Genomic DNA, 11,491 nt, shown 5'->3' on the forward strand with positions numbered 1-11,491 from the left:
GCCCAGCCCCAGACTTGAGCCATAGGTATGTCAGTGGGTACTGTAACTTGGCCTGGTCTGTGCTTCTCCCAGCCTCGGTTCCTGCACTCACTTGCAGGGACTGCATCCTGAAAGAGGATATGCTCAAGATCCTCTATCAGGTCACCTCCCAGTGACAGATCTCAAACACACTGACACGGGTCTCCCTCCTGCTCTTCCCTAATGTGCTGACCTGCCACTCTCTGGCTGGGAGCCCAGGGAGGTTGGGCAGGGCACCTAACAGGCTCTCCGAGGATTGAACAGCCTTATAGTGAAGCCTGTAACCGCCGTGGGGCAGAAACCTCTGCCCAGCGTTGGGTTGAAGAGCCCAGGTGGATCCTCTCACCAAATCATGTGTCCAGAAGTCAACTAAGAGCCTGCAAGGTGTGTGCAGAGCAGGGACCGGGGAGGTGTGCTGAGGCCTGCCCTAGGGCGCGGGGCCGGGATATAGAGATGACAGCAAGATCGGCGCAGGCGCCAGGTAGCTTTAATGAGCCTGAGCACCCTGCTTCCGCAGATTTGTCCCCCTCTGTTCCATTTTAGTTCCAGCAGGTCCAGCCTGCCCGAAGCCTTGGGGCGCTTTCAGCCCAAGCTCTCAGTTCTCCTGCGTCCTCTCAGCCGCTCCAGGCGCCTGCGCAGGTCCGGGGGCAGCTTAGCCCCTGCTGCCAGCAGCTCTCGCAGTCTCTGTTTGGGGGTCTTGGTAAGCTGGAAATTGCAAGGAACAGGGCCCTCTTCAAAGGTGACCCGGCAGCTGCGGGTCACTGAGTGGTAGCCCTCAGCACTGGCAGTCACCATATAGTCCCCTGGGGTCAGCAGGCGCCAGTAATCTCCGCCCCACGCTGTGGAGATTGAAGGGCAAGGTCAGGGCCACTGGGCTAGCACCAACCCCCACGCTCCCCTCCGCCCTCTCCCACACACACCCGTGGTGACGTCATGGTTGATTCCGTCCACAGAGATGACTGCATCCGCGATCCCAAGCTCCGTGTCCTTGTCCCGCACAATGCCCGCAATGCCCATGCGCACCTGGTGGTGGGGGGGAGCTTTTCAGAGTGGTTGCTTTCCGTGGGAGGAGGGGCTCAGCTCCCCTGTAGCACGTGGAGGTGCCAGTCTCCTATTTTCCCAGGTGACAGCATTTCTGGGAAATCCCATCCCAGTTGCTAAATCACATCTGGAGTAGTGGGAGGACAACCCCCAGCCCCTACATCTTGGGGTCTGCCCACGGTCCAGAACCCTTGGTTTTATGCTCAGGGGCCCAGGTTCCTATGGTCCCTGTGCCAGGGCAGCTGCTGCTCCTACCCAATGTCATTTCTGAGGATAGAAGCTCTAGGATGGCCCGTGGGGGCCACTTCCCCTAAGCTATGTATATCTGACACTGCCTTGCAGGCCGACTGGGCTTCCGGACGGCTGGGAGTCAAGTGTGGCCTGTGGCATCATAGAAGACACACGCCAGTTGACTCCCACCCAGACAGCCCCTGGCAGGAGCTGCAGCCTGAACAGAGACATCCAGGAGCCTCGGCCCCCACCTGCTCCAGATAGGTGAGGAGGGCGTCTTTATTGTTCTCCCACTCTTGTGGCAGCTCGTTCTCATGAGGGAACTTGTCGCAGGATAGCTCCACGGTGACCTCAAAGCAGTTGGTGTGTAGGTAGCTGAAGTCATTCATGCCTGGGGAACCAGAGGGCGCAGGCTAGAGGTTCCACCCTCCCAGTGCACTCCTCTACGGGACACTTGGGGCTGGGAGCTGACACCATGTTGTAAGCGGCAGGAGGGGGGCCAGGGCAACGGGGGCAGGGCCGGCTCATGCCCTGAACACATACTCCCAGGCACTGTGTGCCAGTCGGCGCCATTGATGACGTTGCCTTGCAGGGTAAAGTCCTGGCTGTGGCAGGGCCGGCGATCTATGTCCTGCATGACCCGGTTGGTACCAGCGTACACGGTGCTGAGCCAGCGGAAGACAGCATCGTCTGCTGTGGGTGTAAGTTCACGGGCAGCCCATGGGGTCCGAGTCATGTCAAACGGGTAGGACACCACAAGCTCTCCCCCGTGCAGGTTGGCACTCAGCACAAAGGGGATCCGCTTCATCCAGTCAATAACTGCCCATGTCTCAGGAGCCACCTGCAGGGGGAGGAGAAGCTCAACGGGGGTGGGAGATGGGTCACCCCTCGGGGTCCCCTCCTCACCCCAGAAAACTCACAGTGGCATTGGGCAGGGTGTAGTAAGTAGGCAGTGGTAGGTGATGGTTGGGGACGGTATGGGGTACCAGCCCATCATCCTCTGCTTCCCACAGCGGGGTGTTGAGGTCAGCGAAGTTGTGGTTAAGATCAATGCCCTGGTAGGTCCAGCGGCCCTCTGCCCAGCCCACCAACTCCGAGCCCTATCAAGGGAGAGGCTTGTTCAAGCCAAGTAGGCTCCAGACACCAGAGCAGAAGGGGCAGGGTAGTTCCCGTGCCGGATGGCCAGCATGCCTACCCGGCGGTAGGCAGTCTCATAGCCATCAGGGTTCATGGAAGGCAGCAGGTGGATGCGTGTCTCGGTGAGCAGCCGTGTCACTCGCGGGTCACCTCGTAGGTACTCCTGGCACAGGAACTGCATCAGCAGCAGGAGCAGCTCCCGTCCCAGGGCCTCATTCCCATGCATGCCGGCCACGTAGCGTACCTCAGGCTCTCCTAGGGGACACACAGCGGAACTCGCAGGTGCCTCCAACCAGGACCCTGCCCTGGGAGGGCCCCCTCCCCAGCCCGCCCCTGCCAGTACCCAGCTCATGTTCCCCAGGCTGGTCTGACATCTCCATCACGTACAGCTTCAGGCCCTGGTGGCTCTTCCCGATACTGTAGATGCGTGTGATGTTGGGGCATTGTTCGTTCACCTGCTTCATGAGCTGGTGGAGGAGGAGGAAGGACACAGGGCAGAGTGACCAGAGGCAGAGAAACCCTGTGGCCATGGACATACTTGTAACTATCAGAGCTGTGGGGGCAACATGGCGTGGCTGGGGCAGTGGGGGCAACAACAGACAGGGAGGTAGGGGAAGGTCAAAGGAGTGGTACAGGCATGGGGTGGAGTTTAGGAAAGGAGGCGAAATCAGTGGGGAGGGCAGGAGTGCCCTGACCTTCCTCATGGCCTTGTAATCGTGATGCCGGAAATCCAGCAGATCGGTGGATACCGCAGCAGGGGCCTCAGGGAGTAGGTTGTTAGGGTCTGGTGGAATGGGGGAAGAGGTGGTTCGGGTGAAGGTGGGGAGTTCCTGATAAGGATGCACCTGCCTACACAGCCTCCGGCCACCTACTCACCTGACACTGGGCAGGCCAGGATCTCTGCCCGGAGGCAAGGTGAGCCTTCCTGGAGCCAGGTCTGGGGCAGCAGTCGAATGAAGCGAGCCACCTGGGGCTCAGGGAGGAGGTTCAGCACAGGAGTTTCGGGGTCCGAATTGGCAGGAAACACCTGGAGGAGGGGCACCAAGTGCTTGGTCAGGACCCCTCGAACCCTTACAGTCTGGCCAGGAATGGGGAAACTCAGGTCCCTGAGCACCTGGTCAAACCTTCTGTAGTAGCCCCAGCTAGAAATCTGTACTCTGCATCAAACACAGACACATGCCCGTGACTCCTGCCTGTGGGCTCCTTTCCAGCTGGGTCACAGCTCCTCGGACACAAGGCCACACAACACAGGAGCAGTCTGTCCTCAAGCTGTCCAAAACCCTCTAATGCAGCCTAATGCAAAAAGGGGTCCAGGATGGGGCCAGTGTAGTGGCGCATCAGGCTATTCCTCCTGCCCTATGGTGCCAGCATCCCATATGGTTGCTGGTTTGTTTCCTGGTTGCTCCATTTCTCATCAACTCCCTGATTGTGGCCTGAAAAAGCAGCAGAAGATGTCTGAAAGCTTGGCCCCCTCCTCCCACGTGGGAGACCCAGAAGAGGTTCCTGGCTCTGGCACCCTGTCATCTCAGCTCTGGCCATTGCAGCCATTTGGGGAGTGAACCAGCAGATGGAAGACTTTTTCTCTCTCTGACACTCCTCTCTGTGTAAAAATCTGCCTTTCAAATAAATACAAGTAAATCTTAAAAAAAAAAAAAAAAAAAAGGCGGGGTGCAGGAAATGGCAAAGCCAGAAGTCCTGTAGTACAAAGGACCACAGTCAGAGGGCGCTCCAGCAGGAGCTGCGGCACAAAGCGGGAACCTGCCAGCAATGGAGTTAATGGAAAAGATGGATGCAGGTGCATCCCAGAGCAGCTGGGCTCCCGAGGCTGCCTGCTGGGGTGCCAGCTACCACAGATCCTGACAACCACCACCCTACTCTTAGGATGCTCAAATGAAGTCCTCGTCCTTGTCCCAGCCCATCCAAGCCCCCGACTCCCAGCAGAGATGGCCCTGGCTGCTACGGGCACACTCACCGCGTCCATCCCACTGCTGTGGTTCCTGCTTGCCCACCAGGTACGACTGTCGTTGCTGAACTGGACCTTGTACGATGTGACCCAGTCATACCTTGCAGGAGAGGTGGGGAGAGATTGTTGGTGTTCTCGGGAACTCCTGTGTCCACAGAGGACTTCCCAGCCTGAGGCTGGCCTGCCTCACCTCCACACAGAGTTCCTGCCCTGTGTGATGACGCCGGAGAAGCGGCTGAGGGTCTTGGCATCCACCTGAAGCCATGGCTCACTATCCTGCTGCTCGGCACACCAGGCCCCGTCGTAGAGATCGCCATCCTCCAGCCCGGACTGTGGCATAGGACATGGTGGTCAGGCCCAGGTGGGATGCCCTCCAGGACAGAAAAGATGGTCCCAAGAGTTTCTCTGCCTCCTCCACCCCGCCCATCCCCAAAGGACCCTACTTGGTGCCAGGGCTGCTGACCTGGATGTTCAGCCGTCCTCGGTGTGGTCCAAGACCAAATGATTGGCTGCTGGATGCCTCGAGCTGGCTGTCTGAAACTCGCAGGGACTCCAGGCCTAACGGGGGACAACCTGGGGCAGGGACAGGCAGTGAGAAGAAGGCGCAAGGCAGTCAGAGCAGCCAGGAAGCTGAGCTCCTGTGCTCATCCAGCAGGGGGCAGGCCTGTACCCATGAATATCAAGAGCCTGAGGGGGACGCACAGGTGCAGCAAGGCCCCAGGAGAGGCCTACCTGGTTCTGGCTTCCCAAGAGAGGGGAGGGTCACTGCAGGCCTGGCAGTCCCAGAAGGCCTGGCGGTCACTGGGTGTCTGGGACGAGTTGGCTTCTTTCGCTTCTTCACCACGACCTTCTTCTTGATGACTCGAATCCGGATGTGCTGGTCTAGGGTCCCTGCAGCAGAGGGAACAGGCACAGCCCCAAAGGAAGCAGGCATGTTTTGAAACCCCAGTGGAAGGGTCTGCCCACCCAGGAAGGCAGATAAGACCCCAGCAAACTCCAACAAGAGACCGTAAGTGCCTCAGCATGCAGCATGAGAGATCTGCAAGTTGACCCCAGCCTGCTTCGTCCGTCCCATGCTTGGCTCCTCCTGGATGCTGGATTCAGCTGCATACTGAGACAGACTCATCTTTCACCCTCCACCCTCACAGACAACCACACACAGCCACTGGGGACGTTTCAGCTGCATTTGGTTGGTGGCCCCTATGCCGCTACACCAGCTGTTCCAGCCCCTACAATACCACCTATCATCTCTCATTCATTCATTTATTTATTTATTGTTTCCTTCGAGTCTTCACCCAGAGTTCTTTGGAGATGACTTTTGTGGCTCCATCTAGGAGCCCATGTGCCACTTCCACTATAACACCTTAGGGTTTGCCAGGACACCAAGGCCCTGGGGGTGGGCTGGCACAGTCTTGGTCACGGCAGGGGCCACCAGGTCCCCACAGCAGCCTCCAAACTACATTGTGTCTTTTGCCATCTGGCATCCCTGTGCCTCTGCCCATGCCAGCCCTTTCCTGGCGACTCTCTCCCTGGCCACTCCTCCTGCCCAGTGGTTCTGAGGCCAGCTGCTCATTCCTCCCTAGAGGCCTTGGGCTGCTTTCTCCTCTCCCACAACGAGGTGGTGCAACCTTCTTCCCTTCCTCTGTTCCCTCCCCCTCCAGTCCTGGCTCCCAGACCCTCTCCTACTCAGCCTGGCTTTGCGCCCCCTTCTGCCCTCTTCTTAGCTCTGGCCTCAATTTCTTCAGCAGGGAAATGGCGGGGAGAGGGCTGGAGCTGGAGGAGCCCCAGTGCACTGCTGTCTGCCCTGGGACTGCTAAGTCCCTCCCCTTGGAGCTGCTGAGTCAGCAGCCATTGCGAGTGTCTGAGTGTGCATGTGTGATTGAGTGTGTGCAGTTGGGGAGGGGGCGCCCCACGGGCTGGGGCGAGTGATGCCAACTGTAACCCCACAGGCTGGGGCGAGTGGTGCCAACTGTCCGTCTATCTGTGTGTGCATCTCTGTGTGAAAGAAAGAAACTGTGTGTGTGTGTACCCGCGCGCAAACGCATCTGGGGAGGGTGCGCCCCACCGGCTGGGGGGAGTGGTGCCACTCTGTCCCTGTATTCCTGTGTGCATCTCAGTGTGCATATGTGTGTATGAGAGAGGGGGAGAGAGAAAGATGTTGTTTGTGTGTGTGGATGTGTTTGTGTGTGAGGGTTGGGGAGGGGGCGCCCTCCCGCTGGGCCAGGGCCGGAACGTGGGGCAGCCTATCTGCCCAAGAAGCGGCATCAGCTCCACGGCTCACCGTTAGCCTTCTCCATCGGCGGCCGCGCTGGGCTGCTCCGAGGGGCGGGGGTCGAGCCCGTGTCTCCAGTGGTCGTGGGCGGCGCCAGATCTAGCCCGGGGGTTCCGGACGCCCCTAGCCCCTGGCCGACGGCTGGCGCGCAAGCGGCCAAGGCGAGGAGCAGGAGGCCCCGCATGGCTGGCGTCGGGGCGGCGGCAGCCGGTGGGTCTTCTCTTCCTGCCGGAGCGGCGCAGCCCCCCGCCCCTTCCTGCAGCCTCCGCCCGCCCACAGCTCGCTTGCAGGCCTAGGACCTGGGATGAGGGGCGGGCCCGCTGGTGCGAGAGGGTGTACCTCAGCGGCTGCGGGGACCCTGGGGACCCTCCCCCGGCGCCCATGCAGCACCCTTTCGGGCTGGGGCTGTTGGCCTCCCCCGTGTCCACTTTGGGCCAGCTGCAAAACCTCGCACTTCTATGCGTCCCAGGAGACGGTGGGTCCCGCCGTGTGCCGAGCTCCTACAGGGCGCTTTACCCGGGTCCTCCCATTGAACGGGTAAACTGAGGCTCGCAGCGGTGATCAAGCTGGGCAGGGTGATCAAGCTGAGACTTGAGGGGAAGGAAACCACGACCCGAGATGGAAATCCGTCCAGGGTCCCAGTACCCCGCCGCATGCCGGGGAGTGGATAGCGAGTCATGGGGAAACTGTGGCAGCGGGAGGGCCGGAGCTCCAGGAACACCGAAGAACAGCTCCGTGGGCACACTCCCCCACCTCTGCCCCAGACCGTGCGTCCCTTCCCCCACGCGCGGCCCCGCCTCCCGCCCTGCGGCTCCGCTCGCCTGACTGCCACGTTCGGGTTTACATAACAGGGAAGCGAGGCCAGAACCGATACCCGGCGGGGCTGGGCTGGGAGATGGTGGGGCCTGGGACTGGACGCGCCCCCTGCCCTCCCCGAGGAATACTGGCTCGCCCCCTCCACTCCCCTCAGGGAGCTGGCGGCCCTGGGTCTCCGTCCTTCCTTTGACCTTAGGTGGCCCCATCGTCCCTCTGAGGGAGCCCTTTGAGGAGGGTAGGGGTGTCTCTCCAGATAGAAGAAAGCGCATGCCCTGCGTGCCTCTGGCCAGAGTCTGATCTTCGTTGCTGTCCCCATGGAGGGAGACACCCAGAAGTGGCCCCGATTCCTCCCAAGCGCTAAGGGGGCTGTCAGCAGAAATCATTCCAATCACCACCACCCACAACCCCTCCAATCAGTATGCTAACCCGAGATCGCAGAGTCCCTAGAAAGGAACATCAGGGTGGCGCTCCAGGACCCGGTCGATCCCCATCCCCTCCATCCCCTCGGGGACGCAAGTCCTGGAGCTCTCCCCTCTTGGGGTGCCCCAGGAGAAGTGCTCAAAAGGGAGTCACGGCTCAGGGCGCATGCTCTGCCAGCTCCCTCCCTGGAGCTCGTGTCAAGTCCAAGGCACAGGGGAGGGAGACACAAAGGGAGCCACGCCGGAGCCGGGAGCGCGTGGAGGAAAAGCAGCCCAGCCTTGGACCGAAGGAGGGCGGCTGCGGCTTGGGCGGGTCCAACCTTCTGCCACCGCCCAAAAGCTGTCACCTCCCAGCCTTGGCCCCTCCTCCCAGGTGTGAAGGGGCCAGGCTAGCATAAGGAACTCGACTCCGGAGTTCCTCAGAGCCAGAGCGTCCTCCAGGCGGGCAGCAGCCCAGTTGTATCCAGTGTTCAGTGTTTGTTCACCTTCCAGCCTCTTGGGGACCAGGTTTTCCGCAGCCTTCTCCCTCTTGACAGTTCTCCTGGATACCTTGCCCCTGGTCACACTGGCCTTCTAGTTTCTGCTGCAATGCAACAGCCCCATCTAGCCTCCAGTCCCTGCCCTTGCCCACGGAATCTGAGCCGTGGAGGGTCAGACCTGCCTTGATTGTCTCCTGCTCACGAAGCCGCCTTCTTTTTTAAGATTTATTTATTTTTAGTAGAAAGGTAGATTTACAGAGAGGGGAGACAGAAAGATCTTCCATCCACTGGTTCACTCCCCAAATGACTGCAACAGCCTGAGCTGAGTTGATGTGAAGCCAGGAGTTTCTTCTGGGTCTTCCACATGGGTGCAGGGTCCCAAGGCTTTGGGCTGTCCTCTGGTGCTTTCCCAGGCTACAAGCAGGGAGCTGGATGGGAAGTGGAGCAGCTGGGACACAAACTGGCATCCCTTTGGGATCCTGGCATGTGCAAGGGAGGATTTAACCACTAGGCTATCGCACCAGGCCCCACAAAACCTTCTTAAGAGCCCTGGGACTACCGCAAGCCCTGCCCCACCATACTGTTCTCTTCCCCTTTCTCCACTGAGTCTTCAAGGCCTTCAGCATTACCCCAGATGCTCTTCTCTTATTCCCAGGCCCTGTCACCTGTCGAGAGGAAGCTCCCTTCTTGAAGAGGCTCTGTCCCTACATGTTCATGACTGCACCTAGAACAGCACCTAGTACTGAGTTAGTGCTCAGGAAGTCTGTGTAGATGGGCAAAGTTAGAAGGGAGAAAGGAGACTGAGATGGGAGTCAATGTTGGGGTCTTTTCATAAGACCCCTACTGCTGGAGTTATAGCTGCCAAAAGTGACCCACAGTTAATTATTATACTTGCGGCCGGCTGCTGGAAACTCCAAGGAAGATAATAAGACCTACGGGCGCAAGCCACGGTCAAGCGAAGCTTGACGCAGTGCATGCCAGTGCCTCAAAGCCTTTTGTCTTCATGGAAAACTACGTCAGTAAATGGTCACAAGGTAGTTGCTGTGGGGGGTCATGACATGGGAGCTAGACTGCTCGGCACCTGTGGCTCTGGGTGGATGGATTCAGTGTCTAAAAAACAAAGCCATAAGTCACTATGTGTGTTTCAGATTGTTCTTACTGATATCCTGCATTACTATATTGTCTGATGTTCTCCACAAGATCTACACTCACTTGTACTGTAGTCCCCAGACTGCACTTCTCCAGAGGCTTCCCTCCCTGCCTCCACCCCCTTGGTACACTTGGCTTTCCAGAGCCACCCTGCAGCTAAGAGCACATGGTAGCGTGTCTCCCTGCCCTGCGCTGGCCTGCCTCCCTCCTCTCCTGTCATTGAAAGCTGTACTCCAGAGAGTGTTCCCGCCATAAATTTCCATCACAGGCTCTGTTTTCAGGAATTGGGACACAACATTTGGCATAGTGCCTGGCACACAGGAAACAATAAAATGATTGTTGAATGAACAGGGAACTGAGAAAAATCACAAGCCAAATTCTTGCAGGAATGTGGGCAGAGTCTGGCACACAGGAAATCCTGAGAGAGGTGCTCATACCTGCTCCTGCCATACCTTGCCGTGGTGGGGAGCCTTTGCTGGTGTGAGTAAGACCCTCAGCTCTGCATGTGCAGGAGTGTAGTCTTGTGGTTGCATCCAGAATGGATCAGGGCCATGGGGACCAGCAAATCTTTTTTTTTTTTTTTTTTTTTTTTTTTTTTTTTTTTTCTTAAACCTCCATGCTAATTTGCTCATTGACAAAGATTCTGGGAACTTACACGAAGCAACAGTGTTGCTGTCAGAGCCTTTTTCCCCTGGGATGAATCCATGCCACAAGTCCAGTTGCTGGATAAGTGACAAGATCGGGGCAATGGTGCCAGGAACAGTGGCACTGGCTCTGTGGACGGTCAAGCCATCACCTAGGCAGGCCCTTCTGGAGCCAAAAGGCAGCCTGGTGCTTGTTCAACCTCTCCCTCCCTGGTGGTTGAGCGGCCACTGCCTCCCTTGGTCCTCCCCCATCAGTTCTCCTTCAAAGTATGACATGAGGACAAAGAGTAAGTTCTGTGAATTCTGACTCATCCTCATTCTTGGCTCATAGGTCAGTGAGACTGAGACAGACTGGAAGCTCTGCAGGCATCACCCTCTGACAGATTCCCAGTGGGGGAAGATTTCCTTCCCAGGTGGTCATTCCTGCATTCCATGTTTGTTTTCCTTACTTTTGTTCTCAGCAGGTGTTACCTGGTCTTACATTGCTATAGCGAAATACCTGGGGCAGACTAACTTTATAAGGAAGTTTATTTAGCTGATAGTTTTGGAGGCTGTCAATTCAAACAGAAAAGTGAAGGCTCTGGCAAGGACCTGTGGCACATCACTGTGCACCTGCTGAAGGAAGCAAACACATCTCAAAACAGGAAGCCAGAGAGAGCAGTGGTCCCCTATGACCTAAGCACCTCACTTCTTTTAAAATTATATGATTTCATTTTATTGGAAGCATAGGAACAAAGATCTTCCAGTTAACTAGTTGATTCCCTCAAAAACCTGCAACTGCCAGGGCTGGGCCAACCTGAAACTCAATCTGGGTCTCCCACGTGGGTGCCAGGGACCAAAGTATATGAGTGTCACCTGCTGCCTCTCAGGATGCCCTAATAGGAAGTTGGATCAGAAACTAGTGGCTGGGACCCTGACACAGGCACCCCAGTGTGGATTGTGGGAGTCCCAAACGAGGGTATTAGCCACTGCAGGGTCAACCACCTTGCCTGAGGCCTCACCAGTTTGAAGCTCCCACCACCTCCCCACGGTGCCACACCCTGAAAACCAAACCTCCCCCCTTAACCTACCATAAGGGGGGGATGTGAAAACCAGACCCAACCCATCACTTAATTTCCAGTATGGGGTTATTATATTGTAGTCCTCCAAGGTCCACATCCTCTTCCCCATTTCGGGAACTCCAGGGTTCATAACACCTCCCACAAAGCCCCTCCTGCCCCCACCAGAAGGAACGCGCCCGGGGCGTCCAGCCCCGGGTGACTTCCTGGCAGAGCCAGTCTCTGCAGTCCACCGCCACATTCCTGCAAGGCTCCACGGGCACC

The 11,491-nt window shown here is 57.8% G+C and overlaps 1 protein-coding gene across 1 annotated transcript; it reads right to left on the bottom strand.

Annotated features, from left to right (window-relative positions):
* Window positions 1–490: 490 nt before the first annotated feature.
* On the bottom strand, window positions 491–7,027 carry CPXM1 (carboxypeptidase X, M14 family member 1). Its single transcript, XM_004585672.2, has 14 exons — window positions 6,672–7,027; window positions 5,123–5,281; window positions 4,854–4,963; window positions 4,581–4,720; window positions 4,400–4,490; window positions 3,304–3,454; window positions 3,123–3,211; window positions 2,771–2,894; window positions 2,486–2,682; window positions 2,211–2,390; window positions 1,834–2,131; window positions 1,542–1,681; window positions 939–1,041; window positions 491–857 (listed from the first exon to the last, which is right to left on the bottom strand). Exons 1-14 carry the CDS (start codon window positions 6,844–6,846, stop codon window positions 601–603), a joined length of 2,214 nt encoding a protein of 737 aa, XP_004585729.2. The 5' UTR covers window positions 6,847–7,027; the 3' UTR covers window positions 491–600.
* Window positions 7,028–11,491: the final 4,464 nt, after the last annotated feature.

This window comes from Ochotona princeps, chromosome 22 (genome assembly GCF_030435755.1).
Source record: "Ochotona princeps isolate mOchPri1 chromosome 22, mOchPri1.hap1, whole genome shotgun sequence".
In the NCBI taxonomy this organism is placed as follows: Eukaryota; Metazoa; Chordata; class Mammalia; order Lagomorpha; family Ochotonidae; genus Ochotona; species Ochotona princeps.

What these genes read in the sequence shown, in the direction of transcription:
- CPXM1 (XM_004585672.2), bottom strand. Translation starts at nt 6,846, where the DNA reads ATGCGGGGCCTCCTGCTCCTCGCCTTGGCCGCTTGCGCGCCAGCCGTC. An exon ending in ATGAGACTGCCTACCGCCGG is followed by an intron (nt 2,391 to 2,485) that starts GTAGGCATGCTG and finishes CTCCCTTGATAG; the next exon opens with GGCTCGGAGTTGGTGGGCTG. An exon ending in CAACCATGACGTCACCACGG is followed by an intron (nt 858 to 938) that starts GTGTGTGTGGGA and finishes CAATCTCCACAG; the next exon opens with CGTGGGGCGGAGATTACTGG.